This window comes from Agaricus bisporus (assembly GCF_000300575.1).
Source record: "Agaricus bisporus var. bisporus H97 unplaced genomic scaffold AGABI2scaffold_1, whole genome shotgun sequence".
Lineage (NCBI taxonomy): Eukaryota > Fungi > Basidiomycota > Agaricomycetes > Agaricales > Agaricaceae > Agaricus > Agaricus bisporus.
This window is the reverse complement of record NW_006267344.1, coordinates 112,108-132,878: the sequence shown is the minus strand read 5'-3', so window position 1 is coordinate 132,878 and position 20,771 is coordinate 112,108. Positions and strand designations below refer to the sequence as shown.

General features: G+C 45.8%; 9 protein-coding genes across 9 annotated transcripts; 6 read left to right on the top strand and 3 right to left on the bottom strand.

Annotated features, from left to right (window-relative positions):
- The first annotated feature begins 39 nt into the window (after positions 1–39).
- Positions 40–790, top strand: AGABI2DRAFT_181849 (hypothetical protein). Its single transcript, XM_006453745.1, has 3 exons — positions 40–157; positions 256–373; positions 439–790. Exons 1-3 carry the CDS (start codon positions 116–118, stop codon positions 699–701), a joined length of 423 nt encoding a protein of 140 aa, XP_006453808.1. The 5' UTR covers positions 40–115; the 3' UTR covers positions 702–790.
- Positions 791–1,019: 229 nt separating this feature from the next.
- On the bottom strand, positions 1,020–2,625 carry AGABI2DRAFT_175594 (hypothetical protein). The gene is made up of 7 exons (XM_006453744.1): positions 2,462–2,625; positions 2,252–2,374; positions 1,791–2,151; positions 1,656–1,727; positions 1,511–1,599; positions 1,235–1,448; positions 1,020–1,159 (listed from the first exon to the last, which is right to left on the bottom strand). The coding sequence occupies exons 1-7, from the start codon at positions 2,602–2,604 to the stop codon at positions 1,103–1,105; spliced, it is 1,059 nt and encodes a 352-aa protein (XP_006453807.1). The 5' UTR covers positions 2,605–2,625; the 3' UTR covers positions 1,020–1,102.
- Positions 2,626–3,589: 964 nt separating this feature from the next.
- AGABI2DRAFT_189168 (hypothetical protein) lies at positions 3,590–5,006 on the bottom strand. Its single transcript, XM_006453743.1, has 7 exons — positions 4,876–5,006; positions 4,653–4,814; positions 4,489–4,591; positions 4,183–4,438; positions 3,947–4,119; positions 3,803–3,890; positions 3,590–3,748 (listed from the first exon to the last, which is right to left on the bottom strand). Exons 1-7 carry the CDS (start codon positions 4,958–4,960, stop codon positions 3,656–3,658), a joined length of 960 nt encoding a protein of 319 aa, XP_006453806.1. The 5' UTR covers positions 4,961–5,006; the 3' UTR covers positions 3,590–3,655.
- Positions 5,007–5,695: 689 nt separating this feature from the next.
- AGABI2DRAFT_175592 (hypothetical protein) lies at positions 5,696–7,583 on the top strand. The gene is made up of 6 exons (XM_006453742.1): positions 5,696–5,777; positions 5,823–6,010; positions 6,064–6,363; positions 6,541–6,718; positions 6,783–7,115; positions 7,175–7,583. Exons 1-6 carry the CDS (start codon positions 5,710–5,712, stop codon positions 7,449–7,451), a joined length of 1,344 nt encoding a protein of 447 aa, XP_006453805.1. The 5' UTR covers positions 5,696–5,709; the 3' UTR covers positions 7,452–7,583.
- A 106-nt stretch (positions 7,584–7,689) lies between these two features.
- Positions 7,690–9,907, bottom strand: AGABI2DRAFT_196347 (hypothetical protein; the record flags this gene model as incomplete). The annotated part of the gene is made up of 8 exons (XM_006453741.1): positions 7,690–8,080; positions 8,136–8,287; positions 8,344–8,678; positions 8,756–8,884; positions 8,939–9,054; positions 9,108–9,256; positions 9,314–9,638; positions 9,694–9,907. The coding sequence occupies 8 exons, from the start codon at positions 9,905–9,907 to the stop codon at positions 7,872–7,874; spliced, it is 1,629 nt and encodes a 542-aa protein (XP_006453804.1). The 3' UTR covers positions 7,690–7,871.
- Positions 9,908–10,920: 1,013 nt separating this feature from the next.
- Positions 10,921–11,753, top strand: AGABI2DRAFT_132568 (hypothetical protein). The gene is made up of 2 exons (XM_006453740.1): positions 10,921–11,420; positions 11,476–11,753. Exons 1-2 carry the CDS (start codon positions 11,321–11,323, stop codon positions 11,580–11,582), a joined length of 207 nt encoding a protein of 68 aa, XP_006453803.1. The 5' UTR covers positions 10,921–11,320; the 3' UTR covers positions 11,583–11,753.
- An 842-nt stretch (positions 11,754–12,595) lies between these two features.
- AGABI2DRAFT_189164 (hypothetical protein) lies at positions 12,596–13,669 on the top strand. Its single transcript, XM_006453739.1, has 4 exons — positions 12,596–12,667; positions 12,860–12,896; positions 12,952–13,022; positions 13,075–13,669. Exons 1-4 carry the CDS (start codon positions 12,662–12,664, stop codon positions 13,369–13,371), a joined length of 411 nt encoding a protein of 136 aa, XP_006453802.1. The 5' UTR covers positions 12,596–12,661; the 3' UTR covers positions 13,372–13,669.
- Positions 13,670–15,902: 2,233 nt separating this feature from the next.
- Positions 15,903–16,516, top strand: AGABI2DRAFT_189163 (hypothetical protein). The gene is made up of 2 exons (XM_006453738.1): positions 15,903–16,288; positions 16,344–16,516. Exon 1 carries the CDS (start codon positions 15,934–15,936, stop codon positions 16,249–16,251), a length of 318 nt encoding a protein of 105 aa, XP_006453801.1. The 5' UTR covers positions 15,903–15,933; the 3' UTR covers positions 16,252–16,288; positions 16,344–16,516.
- Positions 16,517–16,723: 207 nt separating this feature from the next.
- On the top strand, positions 16,724–20,478 carry AGABI2DRAFT_139979 (hypothetical protein; the record flags this gene model as incomplete). Its single annotated transcript, XM_006453737.1, has 10 exons — positions 16,724–16,831; positions 16,883–17,105; positions 17,173–17,763; positions 18,030–18,105; positions 18,157–18,416; positions 18,480–18,585; positions 18,694–19,144; positions 19,196–20,131; positions 20,193–20,339; positions 20,434–20,478. The coding sequence occupies 10 exons, from the start codon at positions 16,724–16,726 to the stop codon at positions 20,476–20,478; spliced, it is 2,943 nt and encodes a 980-aa protein (XP_006453800.1).
- Between the last annotated feature and the right edge of the window lie 293 nt (positions 20,479–20,771).

The following is a 20,771-nucleotide window of genomic DNA, read 5'->3' as shown; positions in this document are numbered from 1 at the left end:
TCCAACCGTCTAGATGCTCATCATACTGCTTCATTTTTTCGCATTCACGGTCGTAACAAGGGGTGCCTTCAATGCGCATTCTAGTCTTTCTGGGTTCTTCTGGATTCAGAATTCCATGACTCACAGAGTTCTCGATGTGGAAATGGGAAGTACTGAAGTCAGTTTTTCAAAATTTTATAACTAGCCTCTTGTCACGAAACGTTATGAAATTCGCTTTTTGATAATTGTAAAAAACTTTTTTTTTGTTTTGTCTAGCCTGGTGCGAATGTGCTGCTTTGGGAGCCTAAGAAAGCCGGATATGATAACCAATTGTGGACATACGAAGATGAAGTTTTCGTCAATAAACATTCGAATCTGGTTCTTTATTTACCTTGTGAGTTCTCCTTGTTGATTACATTCGCGGCATTTTGTCTATCAGAATATCTGATGATTTATCAGCTGTTGGAGATCAAGTTATCCATGGAACGTCTTTAATACAAGCCAAACCTATCAATCAGACAGACGGTGTTGATGACGACGAACCAATGGAACGGTATAAAAGATCATGGGGAGTTGATCCTCAAGGTCGGATATTTAGTTGGTTGGATGATAATTTTTGTATTGCGCCGGGTGAGGGAGTGAGTGTTGTTGTTGAGGATTGTTTTTTTGGGGATGTGGATGATATGGTTTGGAGATTTGTTCCTGCTCAACCGGTTAGATAGACTTAGTGGATGAGGGAAGTGATGGGATTTTAGGTGATTTATTGTAGTTGTAGATCTTCATTCCATGAATTATCGTTGCTGCACGCGGTATTGGACGTTCATCTTCTGAGCGAGGAGAATAGAGTGTGTCTGCACCCGCCCGTAAAGTAACTCTTCTCGTCAGTTTCTCGTCAGCTAGCTAGATACTCCTCAAACTCCTTCGCGCACAATCTCCCCGGGGTGATGGAGTGAGCATATCTTTTTGGTGTTCTGGGAGATATGGTTTGGAGGTTTGTTCCTGCTTAAAATTGTTTGCATTCTTAGGGAATAAGGGGTATTGTTTAAAAACGAAGAAAACAATGAGGATTTGCACACAATGGGGCGGTTTATAATACATAGTTGTATAACTCATCACTGATATTTCAAGCAGCTGCTGGATCCGCTTCAGTTCCACGACTCGACATCCATGTCTCCGGACCCTATATTGATTGAATCAAAGGAACAATGGTCAGTTCTTATTCCTATCTCTTGAATTGCCGAGATTATATCATTACCTTACGATTTGCAACTCTTTGATACTTGATTCGTCGAGCAAACCAATCTTTAGCCGTCGTTTCAGTGTCAAAATTCTTTTCTGGTTTTGAAGTAACGGATGCTGCTACGATAGGACTATCCTCGACGAGCGCGCGAAGGACTTTACTATTTCCTGGACGAGTGAAGAAAACTAGAGACCAGCGTTCATATACTGATTGTGCACCAGGTGGAGGGCTACATACACGTATCGTGAGATTCTAGATCATGTTTGAAAGGTAACATTGGAGACAGCTTACAGAACACGGTGCATGTTGGAACGAAGAATTCCTCCACTGAAAATCGAGAGGGCATCCCCGATATTGCAAATTGCGTGGTCAGGAAGGGGCTAGTAGAGTGATTTGAATTAAACTCGCAATATGGAAAGCAAGATATGGTATTTACCTTAACGTATTGCCAGGTATCTGAGGTAGGGGCCAAGACTTGAAGGCCACCTAGACGGTTGTGTAGGAATGACTACCGATATTGTCGCGGATCAGTCATTCGGGATCTCGGGGAATAGGGTATGAAGGAATATACCAAAGACCCAAAATCGGTATGTGCCCCAATTCCTCTCTTTTGGTCGTTATGCGGCATTGGCGGGTTCTTGATAATTCTCGCTTCACACCCGCTCGGTTCTTCCACCGGATGGAGCGATTCCAATGTCCCTTTCGGAAGTCCGAGTCTATCATTAAAGATATCCAAGACAGTTTCATTGACGTTCAAAGATTTCTGAACAAAAGGCCGAATGATAGTTGGCATGTTCTTGTCCAATAATTCAGGATATGTTCGATGTACGTGGGAAGGCCACGCCAAAGCGTCGTTCTTGGATATGTTCCAGAATTCCACGGTATCTTTTTCGCCACTGGCATCTACCATATTGGATCCCGCTGCTTTGTATCTGAGAAAAAGAACAATTAAAATCGTGTTGGCGTCGTCACCTCCGGTTGCTTGGGTACTGATGTTCTTTTGGAGAATGAGTGTAAGTGGGATTGACTTACCCAGCGGAACTCCCGTCAATCCCCTGATCAAATTTGAGCTTTTCTTCGAGAGGTAATAGCATCGCTTCAGCTCCCAAATCAAACATCTTGGCAACTTCCTCCTCAGCTTCATGGTTCTTCAAGCTGCTCGTTAATTAATTCGAATAGAGGAGCACGATTAAGTGCCGTTAATTTGGATTCGTAAGGGAGAATTATCTGCCGGGTACGCACTACCAAAATCCAAGCTTAGTAGCAGCTTCCCATAGCCTGTCGATCTCTTGAGGGTCTCTGGCCTTGAGCAGAGCAAAATCGATGACAAGAAGAGGGTGAGTTGGTATGTTATCTGGAAAAGGCGGGTGTACGAGTGCGGGCATTGTGTACAAAATTTATCAAGAAGCGAGGTGGCGTGTATGTCACCGATAGTTACGATACTCCTGTCCTTATAAGTAATTCACTGGTAATGTGCTGACTGCTCCGAAACATTACAACGTAATTGAACCAATGTCAATGAGGCTGTGTAATTAGTAACCCTATGTAGTAGGGTTTGACGTTTTACTGAAGGCTGAGAAGCTGACGCGTTCTCGGCTTCGGATGATGCCGACTGATGTTGAGCTATCGTGATATTTGGCACCAAACAATCGTTCTGATCATGAAGGTGGTGGTGGGTGCACAAGGATAATTAAATGGTCCTATCGGTCCGTTCCAAGTCTTGGTATATGTCTTCGCATCACCGTGCCTCAATTCGGCTTTCACGGGCTGCTTCAAATATTATCAATAATGTATCTATTAAGCTACCTCTCGAATTAACGCACCGGTGTTCAGCGACTATTCCGTTTGGTGCAGGGCTCTGTGTCACTCTGGGAAGAACTCATGCTACCTGTGAGACAGTAGCCAAAGTAAAGCGTCATCTGGATGGAGTCTCATGACATTGGCTCCCATATTGAAAATGGAAGGCTTCTGAAAGTCAAAAACCTAACAATTCTGACGGTCTTCAGATGCGTAATGGATGTTTATTTGTGTCAGAGATCCTGACCTTTGGCTTCAGCGAAACTTGCTGGCGTACAACGAGGTTGATGTTAGTGCGGTTTTCTAATCTGGCAGTCCGGCCCATATGTTTTGCCCGAAAACTTCAGATTCTGCGTGAGTATCTCAGTTGGAATGTCAATGTGTTCATGTGGTTTCACGTGGTCCGTAGAAGCAAAGGTAGCCCCAATCTCATTGGTTCACCTTCTCGGCTATCCACCATTACCGTATTGAATATTCGTCTTGCGTGCCAAAGATATCGATGAGGGACCGGGGGCCCGGGAGTGGAAGACCAGAACGCTTATTGACGTGTGAACGCATGTCCGACAGAAGACGGACGGGGAAGACTAGTATCAAGGTTCCCATCATGACATCATTACGAATCTTAGAACAGAAATAAATTTACATCCGGGATCGCTCGCCGGATGCAGAAGGCATAGTGTTCAGAATATCGTGTATAGCTAGTGCAAGCCCTGATGGCTGCTCCTGGATGATCTATGCCATAAGATGTTATCGATAGCGTTAAGTGAAAACGAATGTGTTACGTGCCATATGCCCACAGTCTTCCACCTTTGTAACAGATGCCATCCGACGTCCTTGAGATGTATCATTGAGTGACTCCTTAATAAAGTCAGGCCTTGAATGCCGATAAGCCCTTTCATTCATTTTCCTTAGTCAAGGCGAAGGGCTCACACGAGGTCATTCCGAGTTCCCCAGATTGCATGAACAGGTAAAGTGTGACATAATTCTCCTACCCTCAAGATACCCTCAAAGGAAGGGTCAACGTCGGGAAACGATTCTGCTTCTCGTTTCTTGTCACATTTGAGAGCTACCATACCGTTCTCGAGCTGATATAGACCGTGTTCCTGATTAGCAAAATGATTTCCATCAGTGATGTCAACTTTCCAGAAAGTGCAAAACATGCATACGACGTATAACATTAAGCTCTTGGGATCCCACATACTCCATGGAAACCGTTTTTGGAAGTATTGTAATGCGTCTGACCGTGACTCCCAATGATCTCTCTTGGCAGAGGTAGAGGAGATAGCAAATTCCATCTGGTCCATTCTATCTTCGAATTGAGAGTTGAAGACCTCGCGGGATACCATCATGGGTTCTACGAGAATCAGACTGGTAATACCAATAGACGAGAGGTCGGGGTAGAATTCTGCTGCGGTGTGGACTCTGCCGTGGGTTGAAAATTTGGCGGTTTAATGGAAAGGCAAATGGCGTACGCTGTGCTTGCACCAGCGGAATGGCCACAAAGGACAAGACGATGTCCATGTACATGTTCCGAGCGAACGAATGAAACAATGCCTGGCACCCAATCATACACGGCTGCGGATACAGTATTGAACAAGGCTGAGGTCGAGGTCGAGGTCGAGGTGAGGATACTCACAGACGCAGTCCGTTCGTTCTTGTAGTAATGGTCGATTTATAACCGCAGCCTCTCCGTGTGTTGGCCAGTCAAATGCCCAAGCTTCGCGAACCTTGTATTGGCTCCGGCTATCTGACTGACTCTGTAAGATGTGTGAGATCACAGGTTCCCACACCTCTTTATCTATAGTTTCAAAGTTCAGGTAGCAATCTTAACCACAACATGAGAGAAAATTGGCACATACGGCTTCCAATACAATGAAAAAACATCAAGGTCAATCCGTCTTTCGGTGGAGATTTTTCATTAATCCTGTAGCGGTTCGCAGTCATCTTGAGAGATGGCCATGGTGAACTTCTTCGGGACGGGCAGTCGAAGATGAATGGGTCGACTTGAAGAGCCATGCGTGGTCAAAATGAACCCTTTCTAATGGAGAGCTATGTATATACAAAGCACTGACTGTTTGGCACTCCGGCGTCCCTGACTGTCACCGGATCATCGATCATCGATCAGCCGTTGCTAGTCCTAGTCAACGCTCACAATGATTCACTGGATTCAGGCAAGAATGGCCATTGGAATTTGGAAAGCCATTTCATAACGCCGCCAGTCCAATATGATCTAGCAGTTTTAGCGAAGTTTTGAGAAGAACATTCACTCGCCTTCGGTCGGCGATTGATAACGGCTAGCTTTAATCTCGGGCCACAAATTGTCCCTGCTATTACCGACGCGTCACGAGTCGTCAATTCTAAAGCGATTGGGTTTCGCGGAGAACATTATCAATAGATTAGAGCCAAATGAGAGCTATGAAACGGCCAAGATGAGCTCCAGTACTTACGCAAGTAACGAAATAGATTATGGCATAAATTAATGGCAAGTGATACTGAACGCTCAGAAGTCAGCAGAACAGAATGAAAGATGAGCTAGCTATTATACCAAGGTACATGAGGAATATTTGCACCTGAAACCCGAGGAAGAAAAACAGCGCAATCAAGGGATTCGGGTATCAAGTTCAGAGAGACCCTTACGAAGGATTTATTACATAATCGTACATGGGTTCTGCTCTGAACCTCGACATTGATGCATGATGGACTGCAAGATATGCGAACAAACCCACCGCCAATTCTTCTGTGAAAGCTGTTTAAGGACGCAGTATGTTTCTAAAATCTTCATACCGGTCGTCTGACTCGGTCAAAGCTTTAGAGACTTTCGTCATCAAATACAACACTTTGCTGATGACCGGGACGACCAGATCGCCCAGGCTGCTCGGGCTTTGGGTCACATAGATAGAAGTCGAGCTCCCCGTGCGCATGCCGCGAGGCATCAAAGGAAAGTAGATGATCTGATTGAAGGTCTTGCAAGACTCAGGAGAGACAACGACAAGAGTATGTTGAGCATACTATAAATCAGGAATCTAAGACTGACCATACTAATGTAGAACGAGACCGACTACGAACCCTTCGCGAGTCTCTTGCATCTCGACGCAGAACCCTTTCGGCCGCCAAACTCCAACCTTCACGCCCTGTGGCTCAGTCAAGTGGCACCTCACGAGAAGCTCAAGAACTCGCGAGCCTCTCGGCCACTGTCGCTCGTGCCCGGTCGGGTCTAGTTCAAGAGTTAGTGGAGGTTTTCAATGTTGTCGAAGTTGGTGGTAGACCGCCTATTGGAGGCAAGTCTGGGACTAAAGGCGAGTGGACAATAGGAGATTTGATCTTACCAGTTCCCGGAGATATACGACGTGAGTGCCTTTCTGCTGATGCTTTTCTTTTCTTGTAACCCATAATTGTGGTGTTCTACATTTATATCTCATTTTCTCATCCTATATGACATCTATCATCACTCCTTCGCCGTTTCTTCCGCTGCATCATTATTGTAGCATCATATTCGCCGTTAACGTGGTTTTCTTATACTGTAGGATATCCTCCTGATCACATCAACGCGGTGATCACACATACCGTCCATTTCCTATCACTGCTTACTTTTTACCTCGGGATTAAATTACCGTTTGAGATTTCTTGGAGCGGGAAGAAGCTGGGGGTTGGACAGCCTTTCATCGGAGCCATCAAGGGCGGCGAAAGCGGTGGTTGGGCCAAGTACTATTCCTCTAATTCTGTATTTTGGAAAATATAGCTAATGAAATGAACCGTTTGTCACCAGATGGTACAAGAAGCATCCTCTCCATTTGTCGTCCGTGCCCGTCGTCTCGACGCATAACTCTTTATCGCCATCTTCGAATAGCCGGTCACCTAGGTCCTCCTCCGGCACTCAACGGACTGTGACGGGCTTACCAAAAGATACTTCAATCACTGAATCTTACATCGAGTCATTGCCACCTGAACAACCCGAGTCATCATTTACCACCGCTTTGGCGATGTTGCTCTATGACGTATCATACCTGGCGTGGACACAGAACGTGGAAGTGCCACTCAGCCAAGTGGGTGATGTTTTAAGTAATTTATGGAGTGTCTGTTGTAGTTCAGACCTCGGGAGGTTTGTTCTGCTTTGATTCTTTGTATTCAGGACATTGAAGCTCTTCCCTTATCATTTAGGAAGTCACATGAAGCAACGCCGCTTCTGCCTGCGCCGACTCCCGTTCTATTCCCATTGGATTTTGCACAGCTTTTACAAGCCACGAGCGTTAACCCAGCATCTCGTGCACGGTTATCTCGGGTTGCAGCACCGTCCCCTGCGCGCTCTGGTCGGGCCTATGCGGGAACTAGTAGGGGACAAACCGTCTCGGGACACGGTACATTGGTATCAGAGAAGATTGATGAAGAAGCTGAAGATGACTGGGATTTAGTCGACGAAGACTTCGGACTTGATTAGAAACATGGCCGGATGGCAACTTTGCATTATTCTCTCATTGATTTGTATTTTTTTCCCCTCATTCACCCTGTAACTTAATCATCATCAGTTCATCCTCACGCGTCAGGTACTTAGAATAACAATACACTCTTACGAAATAAATGTTCTATCGGGGTCGCTCTTACAGTACTCCTCATCTGCTCACATCTTCCCAAACACGGCCAGGACCTGACTCGAATAAATCCAAGGAGGTAGATCGATGAGAAGTCATTAGTTCGCCTGTATATATATATATAGGATCTAGTCTAAAATAGGATCCGATTTAAACATTTATTGATTGTTGAAGCAAGGCCGGGTGAAGGATAATTAAGATGACGTGATGTCCCATGGAAATATATTTTGATCCTTGATGAAAGAAAAATTACGCTGCTGCGCGCGGCGTTATGCAAATGTCGAATGGCTCGACGTGGCTACATGAAACCAAGTCAATGAATAAATTGAAACATGAGAAATTAAATTAACAATATACCTCACTAAACCAGTGGTAAATGATATATTGGGAGCGGCCGCTTTAGGTGGTAACCCGATACTGAATTTGGACAAGATTCCAGCCATCACGAGAAGCAATGATGTCTCAGCAAAGTATACCCCTGTAGGAAATTACCATGAGGGGCAAGAAACGAGGGCGATAAAAATATGATTAACCTGGACAAGCTCGTCGCCCGAAACCGAAAGCCCATTGACGTGGATCAGGCTGTGATGGTGATGATTGTTGGCCATGTGGTGATACCTCCAAAAAGCGCTCCGGAGAGAATACATCGGGATCCGGGAAAATTGATGGGTCATGCATTATTGCCCTACAACACAGGGATAACAAAATGAAGTGGAGATAGAAAACGGGTCGTCAACGTACCACACGTTTCCCATGATAGTTGCTCCTTTCGGTATTCTATAACCACGATATTCATCATCTTCAACCACACTATGTGGTAAAGCTATGCGTATGGGCAAATGGCATATCAATCTCATTGAATTCATCCTAAAGAAAGTTACCGTACCAAGATTCCCAATCGGTGCATACCGTAATACTTCTTTCAACACAGCATGGAGGTATGTCAAGGATCCAAGTTGCGCCGGTTGTGGTGTTTGAACTCGCCCACAGATCTCGTCAATTTCGGCCTGAGCGCGGCTTTGTGCTTCGGGATGTGAAGCCATCAATAATATGAAAGATGTAATGGCTGATACCGTCTGAGACCGAAATAGTAAGCCGTCGGATGATGAGCATTGTGATTCATAAGGAAATAAGGGTTCTGGTAGAGTCTTACCGTGTCAGAGGCTCCTACATACAGTCCGCCCGCACACCATCGGATAATGTCCTCTTCTTCTGAACTGACGGGTACGCCGTCTTTGGCAAGGAGTGAAGAAGTGAACGAATCGGAGTAATTGCCGGAGGCCTTAAGAAAAAAACGTATGACTCGTTGAAACATACCGAGGTAATGAAATCATACCATTTGATTTTTGACCCATTGGTGCGGAACATCGGAAAGGTAACCCAACCGATCCCTCCATACCCTTCCCTTTCGCTTGAAGTCGCCGCCGGGGAAGAACGAAGGAAGATGTCGGACTGTCAAGGGGAGCGTTTATTAACCGGAGAGGAAAGTGTTATAGAGGACTGACCGATCGGATAATAATCAACCAGCCAGGAACCGGCAGCCATAGTTTTTTCGGTAATGGCGGCTGTCTCCTCTGCAACTCGAACAAAAGTATCACCGAGACTGTCGATTGAATAGCCGTATGTGACCCGCATGATGACTCGAACAAAATTTCTATCGCGTTCGTCGGTGATAGGCTATAGGAGTAAATTAATCTCACAGGGAACGTACCTTCGAATATGTTGAACGTAATTTTGAGGAGATTCTGAAAGGCCTTTGAGAAGTGTTTCAAGCTCCTCTTGTAATGTGGGCCAATATGTTTTTGTTGATTTTAAACCGAGGCCTTGTTGAAGAAGTCTTCGATAGATTTTGTGTCGGGGATCGCTGGAAGAAATATTGAAAACTGTCTTTGATCGTCCACAAACATGGTGGGACATGTATTGTTCGGGTCGATCAGACGTGTTACCAACTCTTTGTTGTAATAAATCTGTTATGGATTGGAGGTCGTTTACGACAATTACTGGTCGGTTGAAGACTCGGAATGAAATGACGGGTTCTGGCATTGTATCAGCTATGGAATTAAATGAAAAAAATGATTATATTCCATTTACCAGCATATAATTTAGCCCAAGAAGCATAGACCTTCCATGGCTCTTTTCGCGGCAGCAGCTTTTTGACACCGAAAAACCAATGTCCCTTAGGACCAGGAGGAAGAGGAAGAGAGCGAGATGGGATGGAAAAAATCCAGTCAAAGACGAATAATCCGCTTAGAATACAGCCGGCGGCTACCACTACCTGACAGAGGTCGAAACGAATGCAGCTCATGTTTTCTACCCTTGCATGAGGAAGAGAGTTTTATATGCCTTTTAGACATCGGTGATGGAAGTACGGTTATCCACAAGTAGATAAGCCGCCGAAATCGCTCGCAATTCATTCTTTTTTTGGACAGCAGATGGTAAATTTAGTGGTATGAGAATGTAATAGTTGGTGACGGAGAGGACAGCATTACGGATAGTCGCCTAACGCCGGGCAGCGCATCACATACGGCATCATATTATCACATATATACCAACCTGAGTTGATGTCGTTCTTCTGATGGGGATATCAACCCCATCGGAGAGAAGATATATAAGCCCGGCGAACGCTGGATCAGCCACGGACCATTCAGTCAATTTTAGATGACTCAATCCATGTCGATGAGCGGCATACGGTCGAGAACTGAATCTGCCCCAAGCGATTGATGGTGACGACATTTGGAGGATCATGAGCATAACCCTGACGCTAAAGGCAGCGCGCGTGGGTCAGCGTGATTTGAAAGGTTTCGGCTTTGGGGACATCTGAACCTTCCGTTTCAAATCATGTTAGCTGTAGCACAATTCTATGAAGATGAAACACGAACAAAAAGAAGGTATCAACGGCCCATTATCTCATCGAGGAATCTCTAGCTTTCGACTGGGCCATCAAATTTTGTCTGCGATTTAGGATGATGTCATCGGCTTCCATCCAGAAATCCGTCTTGCCTGGTGGCAGGTACGTCCAAGCACACAGATCGTAAGGCACATACACGATATGGCGAAAAGGTGATTCTTCAACCAGAGAATCGGGTGGTGAGGTCCGTGACACGAGATGTAACCCTCCAGATGAACCCAAGACAATCCGATCATCATAATCTCCGGAAATGAGTTTGGAAAAGATTTGGGGTGTTATGCCGGACTTCTCCGCGTTGTGAATGACAAATTGGGTGATGACCATGGATGGCGCTAACAGGATAAAACATCGTAAACAAGGTGGGAGATGAGGGAGGACGGTGTGAACTATGGAATCGAGGTGGATTGCCGTTGCTTGCAAGGTTTTCTGTTTGGAACAGGAGACTATGCAGTCTAGGTGGAAGTGCGAAAGATTTTCAAGGGAAGCAAGTCCTTCCCAGGGAACTTTTGGTCCAAAGTCAATGTCGATGTGGGTGAGGTTTTGATATAAGAGGTGATGGAAGGATTGGTATTTGGAAGGTAGAGATTCCCAATAGAAAGAGAATCTGCGAAGAGTTGAGGATGGACGGGCATGCGGGGAGAGTATAGACTCGAGTACTGGTAGATCAAGTGGGCTGCAGTCAACCCAACAAGCTAAGCTGGACAGATTCAAGCAAAGCGGGAGAAAATCATCGGCGAAGTTTCCGCTCTGGAGGTCATCCACGAAGACTCGGGTTACAAATTTGGTGTAGAACTCTTTGGGCTTGGTGCCATGGCGGAATGTCGTGAAGAATTGGCGGAGCTGTCGTCCAACACTCGTGACATATGTGTGATGGTTAAGGGAGATACATTGGTACATGAGGGGTTCAATCCTGGTTTTGGAGATTCAAGACGGGATTTGCGACAAAAGAATTAGCAATCTCATACCACGACTGGACTTGTCGAGACACAAGAGCGATTTGTGTGGCTCTACGTTCGGAATCCTCGTAAGCCTCTTCGAATATACGTCGCTGTATGTCCATTGGAAATCGTGAAAAACACGCGAAGCCTTCCATAGTGTCTTGGATCATAGGGTCGCTCAGACGGAAAACATTGTAAGGACCGCTCAGACGACAATTGAATCCTTTGTCTCACGGTTTCTGAAATGGGTCACACTGTGACGTGCCCAAATGCCTCGACCTGTACTTGTTGCCTGGCCGCAACTCAATGACAAGGCGAATTAGTTGTCTTCGTGTAAGACTCAACTTCCTTGCGACTTTCCTTATCTCTTTGAGTCCATTCCATCACAACAAAGGAAGCTGAAAATTAGGAAGGAAATCCGCATTAGGAAACGTTGCAGGGGAAATGGTACGGCATACTCCGATGACAGTCCAAGATCTATCTTCAATGATGCAGACCGTGCGTAGAGCTGCGTAGAGTGTGAGCCAGGCGAGCCAAGGCAGGAGCCAAGCCTCTAAAAGCGAACACACCTATATTAATCTATCGATATCAAGATGTCATGATATTGTAATAGAGTTTGAACAAAATCGAATTCCGGATTGATTTCAATGGTTGCGCGACGGCAACAAGGGAAACACGGGCAAGACGGTCATTGAGACCATGATGCATGTCCACGTGTCTTTCGCCTGGATGCAACCCCTGTACAACACAGATTTTTGCGCCGATTTATTGTTGGTGGATTTAAGTGGGCTGCTACTCACGTCAACCTTGCATTACGGACGTTGATAACTGTGAATACCTTATATCTCCCTACTGCCTCTGGGGTGGAGCATGCAACATTGGTAGCTTTGCATCCCACATATCTTCAAGGACGAATAAACTGGACGAGTCCTAGGTCAATCATAATTGGCTTCGAAGTATCCCCATACAGGTTTCAAAGTTCTTTCTATAAATGACGTATAGTACTCAGACAAAGAAGGACCGGCTGCGAGGCCACATGGTGAAGAAGACGGCACCTTAACATTATCTTGCCTCCGCAGTCGAAATCTGGCCGGTGTTGCGGAAGAGAACGGTAATTGCCGACACAAATAATGCCAAACAGCTACTACGTTGTGTTGATTCGTGCCCACCCTGGTCGACATCAAGAACAGCGCGCCCCCGTCAAGACATCCTAATGCCAGTACGTTCGGAATTTCTGTTCAGACAGTGACTAGGTCGCATGCAGCTACGCACAGTTGGAACTTTGGGCAAAAATCAGTTGGATGAGAGTTTGGGTCACCAGATGACGGGTTTGGCTTATCGCTGAGCTGCATGCGACCTAAACAATAGCGGAAGGCATCTTTGAATTGACAAAGGTTTATCTTGTCTCTAGGAATCAAATTTCAAGCGCTTTGTCGAGGTTGGTCGAGGTGTGTATCGTCCACTTTCGAGGCATTCCAGATCTTAGCTGACGACGCTTCGTAGTTGTCCTCGTGAACGACGGTCCTCTTGCGGGAAAAATTGCCGTCATTGCAGAGATTATCGACCACAATAGGGTGAGATAAATCTATATCATTATTGTTGGCATAGAAGTTTACATTCACGTAGGCAATCATCGATGGTCCTACGAGTGGTATTCCCCGCCAATCCTTCCCCTACAAACACCTTCTTCTCACCCCTCTAAAACTCACAAAACTTCCCCGTGCTGCAGGAACCGGAATTGTAAGAAAATTGGTGGAACAGGAGGGTATTGTAGAGAAATGGGACAAGTCTGCGTGGGCGCAAAAACGGGTGATGAAGGAGAAGCGGAGGTCACTGAGTGACTTTGGCCGATTCAAAGTCATGCTGGCGAAGAAACAGAGACGGGATGTCGTCAGAAAAGCCGTCAAGAAGGCATCAGCCTAAACAGGCAGTTTTGTATTTGCACTTTTATGATCATATTCTGTTCATCTACCCATGTTACATGCAGCATGCGTTTCTCCCTATGATCTCTGTGTGCGGCCCTTGATGGCGAATTGAATTTACCTCTCCGACCCGGCGGCGCTGAGAATTTCGTCTCTCGGAATGTTGAGGCTATGCCTACGGAAGGTTGAGTTTGTGCACTCTCCGGCGAAGACGGCTTTGTCCCTACCGATGTTGGATCGGGCTCAGGCGGCATGCATTAAGTTGTTGACAATGTTCTATACATTGCGTGTCGTCGTTTTGAACATATGAGTACTCACACAGATTCACACAGACCAAACTTGGCCGATGGATGCCTTATCTCCGATATCCGCCTCGACCTTGGCTAAAATTTCCGCCATGTCAGCTCTGCACATCAATATCATTTCTGCCTTACACATTTTGTGGGCGCATTCCATTGTCCAGCTCCACGTTGAGTTCTTCTCCACGACATGATGACTTGGCGATTGTTATCCTGGCCAACTGATCTTTCTTGCCGGAGATTTGGTAAGGCTTCCATCAATCATCCATATCTGTCTCACTATACTCGAAGCCGTGCTTTCCCGTTACCCCTACTTGAGTAGCCGACCATGAGTGAGGCTGACGCCTTTCGTTGGCATTCCAAAGAATTTTTTTGTGAACTTCCGACTACCTGGGGGCGCTCAGCGGGCAGGAGCGGGCTTCCAGAAACGACAATCGATCGCGGAGTGTTTGCCGAACTCGAAACGGTCCGATAATGCATAATGCGTGGCCTCAGTTTGAATAAGAAGAAGACTTGTAACTATGCAGTCGCCCTCAAACCAAAACAACATCACGTATTCGATTTTTGCTTTTGTCCACCTCGGCTCTCAATCCGATTTGCCCTTCTGGCGTTCTGTAATGAATACATCGTGCTCCATGAAATTTTCACCGTAAAGGGTTCTTTGATAGCTTTCTAGATTTCTGTGCTTGCATTTGCTTAGATTCTCAATAATATTGCAACCGCGTTGATAGAAGACTTTCGGTGTCGCATGCTGAGTATGATTCTTGGTGGCATCATATCATACCCTGCTGTTTTTTTTTTTCTACCAAAAGCATACTCGAATTTGCCGACTTGTGTGACCGTCGTTGCACGCCGCCGGCTCCGCCGTTTATCTCGATTCGATCTGTACACTCTGAGATGTGTACAATGAAATTGTGGGCACCGCCCTATAATTATACGGGAAGATGCCGCGGCCTCGATACTATGCATCAGGGTTCCAAACTCCCGCCAAAAAGCCAGTAAATCTATGTAACATACGAGACTGGGCCCCACAATCAGCAATGTGGCCAATGGCGTTTTTTGATTTTGATATAGGAAAACATATTTTCGAGAATGAGGTGTCAAATATTCATCGGTCTTCTTACAATCTTCTAATGTGCCCGAGGTAGAAACGATTTTATCCTACTCTGCTAGTTTTTTCACCCGGTTTTCCAGGTGTTTTTCGTGGTTCAAAAATCCCAAAATTGGGCGGAATGCTGTACTCTTCAATTGCTCAACATTTAGAAATGATTTTGTACTGCTTTTTATGTTTGGAAAAAGAGTATGTTAAGTAGTATGAGAACATAATTTACCGCTTTGGTGCTTAGGTGTAAGCTAAGCCTGCGGTCTTGTGCACAACCGGTCATATATATATTGCTAAAGCTCCACTTTCCCGAGATTAAATTACTGATCTGGCCGATTCTGTCATTTAGGCGTCATGTTTTCTCTAGCCCAACGCCACGCACGCTAGCAGCAAGTGCCCTGCCATGCTAAGGCTTCAAGTATGTAGGGATGACCTGGGTCTTACGCTATTTTGTTCCACGAGTGGATCATTCATACCTTCCGTCAGCTCAGCCGATCAACTGCATGTCCTCCAGAAGCAGTTCACATCAAATTCTTATCGGTCCCGGTCCACTTGCGTTGGCACAATTCGTCGATTGCTATCGCAAGTCTAGACAAGGTCCAGTGTTGAAGAAGGTCTGTAAACTCTATTTTGATTTCCTGGCCTACCTGGAAACGTTACCGAACTTGAGTAGGAAGAAATTATATCGATGGGACTGTTTATGACATATATCACAAAGAATTTAGATAACGATATTTCCGTGGGATGGATGGTCGAGGACGAGAGTCTTTATGGTCTAGCATAGCGTGCATGCTGCAATTGGGACGCTGAATTGCCATATATTCGGAGACTTGCCCAAGGTCAGTGAATTGGATTTATGCGAACAACGTCAGGACTAGTACATTCTTGGGTCATACTTTCATTTCCTAGTATTATCTATTGTCATATTCTCCTCCCCTTTTCGCCACTCTATCGCCGTTCCGCTCCGTCCAACGTGCACCATTATCCGTTGAATACTTGTTCAATATGGACTACGTTACTCCACAGAGTTCAATAACTAGTATTTCGCATGTTTCAGGGTTTAAAATCACAGAGCTCCTTCGCATATAAAAGAGGCCTATTCACGCAGTTTCCTTTCTTCATCACTCACTTGAGAGTAATTCCTTCCCATAACTCGAACATCATGAAACTCGCCCTCTTCGCTGTTTCTATCATCTACACAATGATTGCCCTTGTTGAGGCATCACCTGTGCCACAAGCACCGGCAGCCGGTGGAGGAGGCTTGCCCGACCTTGGTGGTAGTCTTGGCGGTAATGCTGGTGGAACTCTTGGTGGTAATGCTGGTGGCACTGGCACTGGGAGTCTTGCTGGTAGTGCCAATGGCGCTCTTAATGGTGCTCTTAATGGCGGTCTTGGTAGCGCTGTTGGTGGTTTGCCCGTCGTTGGCGGTATCATTTCTCCCCCTCCCCCTCCTCCAGCTCCTGCTGCTGGCTCGGGTTGAAGAGGAAACAAGAAGTCCCCTGGGATTGACGCCTGAAGTATGTCTGATTAATTGTTGTCATAAGGCAGTGTATTGACGCTTTGAATTCTTAGGACTACCAAGCATGCGTGTCTTTTATTCCACAGGCGCTTTCTATACTTGTTTCTTTTCAATTGACGTAGATATTTAGCCTCCTTGCGTTTTCTCTAGATACTATGAAAATTTTGTACTATACCTAAACCCCGTGCGATATACAATGACGAACTCCATGATTCACGCGTTCACGAGACAGAGATCCCCCGTTCCTGCTTTTTGCCCAGCCTTTTGTGTCCGAGCACATTGTCAAAGACATCGAGACGTGCAATTCGCTGAAAGATCATATATAACGTTGAGTTGCAATATATTTGGAAACTGATTAAGATCTGTTTATTTATAGGCGACCGAGGCGAAGTGCACCGCCACATCCACGACATTTCGCCGTTCGAGCACAAGCATGTCGGAGGACGACATACGGCAGCTCATCCACCAGCTGCTGTTCAATTATGCCAAAGCGCACTTGACAGTAGACCACGACGAGTATACTCGAGATCTCTACAACCTCGTTAGCACATGCCCCTCGCTTGGAGCATTTGCCCTAATTTTCTGTCGCTAGCTCAAGCCTTTTTTCCTCAAACAAGTTTCCCTCGCAGATCCAAAGGCTTTCACGATACTCGTCGACCCATTGGACGCGCTTTTCAGAATACACAACATCCGACAACACACTCATTATGACGAAGGATTCCGAACAACCGTGGAGGCGACGCAGCTACTCAATCAACATGCTCAAATGCGCTCGGAACCCCTTAAGACGGAAAAAATAATGGCCGATGATACCTGTGCGGATTTTATTGCTCGGCTTAGATTCACTGACGATATGACCACGTCCAACTATGCATCACGCAGGCGGTTTCCCGGATCTACGCGAGCCGTTCATGGCTATACTTACGCGTCGCTCCGTTTGTACTGGACTTTTTCGCGCGCAATCGACGCGTCACTGCTCCGTACCGAATACCATGGGGGCGCTATTACTTCGGGGCGGCATTGAATCTGTCCGAGATGAGGCTGTACAAGAACCTGAAATTTCATCCGAGCAGATGCTGTGCATGATTTTCCTCTTCTTCCCTCTTCTTCCCCATTCTGATGTACCTTTGATTAGTAAAACCGTGTGGGAGGTCGATCATGAACGCATCGGGGAGATTCTTACCTTGTTCAAAGACGTCACTAATATGCGCAGTTCCCGACTTGATAACAGGAATTCTGCGCTACATGCGTTCCTGCATGACGATGAATTGCTACCTGCTCCTCCCTCACCCGAGTTTACGCCCATCTTTCCGAGATCGCGGGACTTTGGTCATGGGAAACCGCAAATTGGTCCTGAAATGCTGGAACAGAGAGGAAAGGGGCTAGTTGAAAACTTTCCGCAGGTTCAGATGGGATCGGATGACTCTTATGCTGGTATTCTGCAAGGCAATCTGGAGATCGTCGGAGGATGGCGTTAGTTAACCTCGCTACATCAATCTTTCGACGTTGACTGATTTCACCAAAAAAAAAAAAAAGATGCTCTCAGGGTCTCGTCGCCCATTTCCGTCGCCACACCCACCACTAGTCAAGAGGATGATAGAATCGACCATCTTTTCTTAGAAGATTCTCCAGCTACTGATCCAATGATCGGACTGATGAATGAAGGGATGGGCATGTTGTCCTTTGATGCGTCTTTCTCTCTCAAAAATGCTAATCTCCACTTTACCTTGCTCGTGAAGAGGAAATACAGATTCCACGTTCTCGTCGTATTAGAGGGACATATGGAAAAAAGGCGCATTTGTCGTATGAAAAAACGTAGGTCGTTTCCTGTTACCAGTTTTTCACTTCTTCATATTCGGCGCTTAGAATAGGAACGTTTTTACCTGCTATGCTGGACATCAAACCCGCTAGCCCGTTGAATGACATTGAAGCCGAGCGTCGTCCACCCTCGCCTCAATCTATGTTAGGCCAAGCTTCCATGGATACTGATGCCATCGAAGGTGACTATGACCTGAGCGACTGGAATTCATTCAATATGGATATTCGAAGTCTCGGTCTAACTCAAGATCTAACTGACATCATAATGCAAGTCAAATCGGATGAGAAGAATGATATGCTTATGGAAGGTTCGACTCCAAGTGTTTTTCAGCATATCATGACATTGACTTCAATGGGGATTAATTAATCAGTCCCTCAACTTGCTTCGCCAAACACTCTTTGTCCTGCGTCGTTCACGCTTCCTGCAAAGCTTACTGATTTGACGCAGGATGGAGACGAGTTATACGGTCGTCGTAGGTTAAAGAAGAATTTGAAGGGTTTACCGGCGTTAAGGCTCTCACTTTCATGGGTGTCCGATAAGTTTCTAGTTTCTTGAAATGCCAAACCCTCACTTTACTTTCATAGGACATTTATGGTTGATTCTCCACTTTCTCATCAAGAGGCTTCGGGTGTCTGTGGTCCTGGTTTGGATTCTGCTGTTAAAAAGGATGTTGATGAGCTACTCAAGATGTCTTGCTTCGAGGGCGTTCCTGTTACTGAATCTCGATTTGCTTTTTTGGATGAGGGACCGCTCGAATTACTGGAGACGCTACAACAGGAATCGAGGCCATTCATCGCAGTGCCTCGCAGGTCTCGCCAAAGCTTACCTCCACATCCTAGACCACAACGCGCCTCACCGTCTGCTGGATGTCTAAATGCTGAAGTGGGCCAACCTCTGGCAGTTGGTACCGAATTTTGGGACTCAGGACGACCCTTCACCGAGCTCCAAGTCGAGCCTCCGGACTTTGCTAACGAGCCATCTATCCTTCAATTCGAAGACATTATTGATTTGCGGATGTTTAATGAGCCACCGACAGTGAGGTTGGTTTGAATTTGTTTCGCGTTAGGCCTAACCTGCTTTGCTTAGTCTGAACCTCGGAAGTTGTCGACTATCGAGGATGCTCTTGTGCCTGCTACTAACGACTTTGATATTTCGGAAACGATTGCCGCGCCTTTTGATCATGACCATACTCTCGTTGATGCTGGTTTTATGGACTCTGCTGCTCCTTTTATGCTTACCGGTGAAGACTTTTCTGGCACGGACCTGGATTCTCATATTTCTCGTTTGGCTGAATTTACGCGATTACGAGCGAAAGACTACGGTGCGACTAATACGGCTACGATACCTGCGGATCTTCCTCCTAGTTCAGATCCGACAAATCACTCTTCCTCGATTTCTGATGAAATTGCTGCTACAATCATGGATACATCAACGATATTTCTCCCAGAATATATGGATGTAGTGAAACATTCTCATCGGTACATGGCCTCTCTGGACTTTGTGCAACGACAGGCGATAGTTCGTTTGCTTAGATCGCAGGAATGGAATGTCGATTTAGCAGAACGTGTTAGTCTTGGTGGTGTGGACCTTATTGTTGATCCGCATTCGGCGATTATCGTGACTTCTTTATTCACTCTTCCGAGTCGTGGTCAACAACTCGTACATCGAATATCGGAACATTCTTGGCGTTTCAAACATTTACTCGTATTGCTTGAAGCATATCCCGAATCGATTGCTTTGCGACCAGCCAAATCATCAACAACAACAATATCGGATGGTCCTGTTATTTCTGCGTATACGCCACCGATTTTGAAGGCGATTAGGAAATTGAGGAGGGATGTTATTATTGGGGAGGCGTGTGGGAAGAAAAGGGTGGGATGTAAAGTGGAGTATGGGTTTGTGAATGATGCGAGGGAGGCTGCGAGGTTTGTGAGGTACTTTGGAGAGATGGCGGAGATGAGGGATGAAAGTGGGGGTGTTCTGTGGCAACCGAGGGGATGGTTGGATTTGGAAACGTCTCAGGTTCGTCGCGTTGAAAGAAAATTGGAGTTGACCTTTTTTTTAACTTAAGTTTTGGTGATAGGATGAAGAGGATTTGGCCAAGTTGAAAGGGATGAATCAGATGTCGGCTACGATTCTCTCATGCAAAGCCACGACGGACGAAATTTTGAACATGCTCCCTGAACAGCGGATCGAAGAGTTTGGGTTTCTGATTGGGCTTGACGCAGTGGTATGTCATTTCTTTTCGCATTGGTCTTTCGGAACGATTTTTAACAATGGAGTGATAGAACTTGTTGAATGAGGACTTGGATGAACGATTTCAGATGATGGAGATTTCTGAGGATGGAAATAGCTCCTTTGTTGACTAGATGGTGATGTGGAAAACTAAGTTCTATGTCGAGGTGTTCGTGTGGTGTGGTAAACGTGCTTGTGCGAGTCGAAGAATTAGTTGATATTTGCTGGTTCGGGTTGTTACCTTGCCCCGAAATGTCTAGTGCTTGGCTCCTTGTCTATACCACTGACCAGAACCCACAGGTGAAGAGAGTGTTGCCAAAAATTATCCAAGGTCAAAGAGAACGGGGATAATAAGAGTTTTGGTTTCTGCATTATCAGCTTTACGTTTACGTATCTGAACATAGACATATTGGGACTAAAATACAAA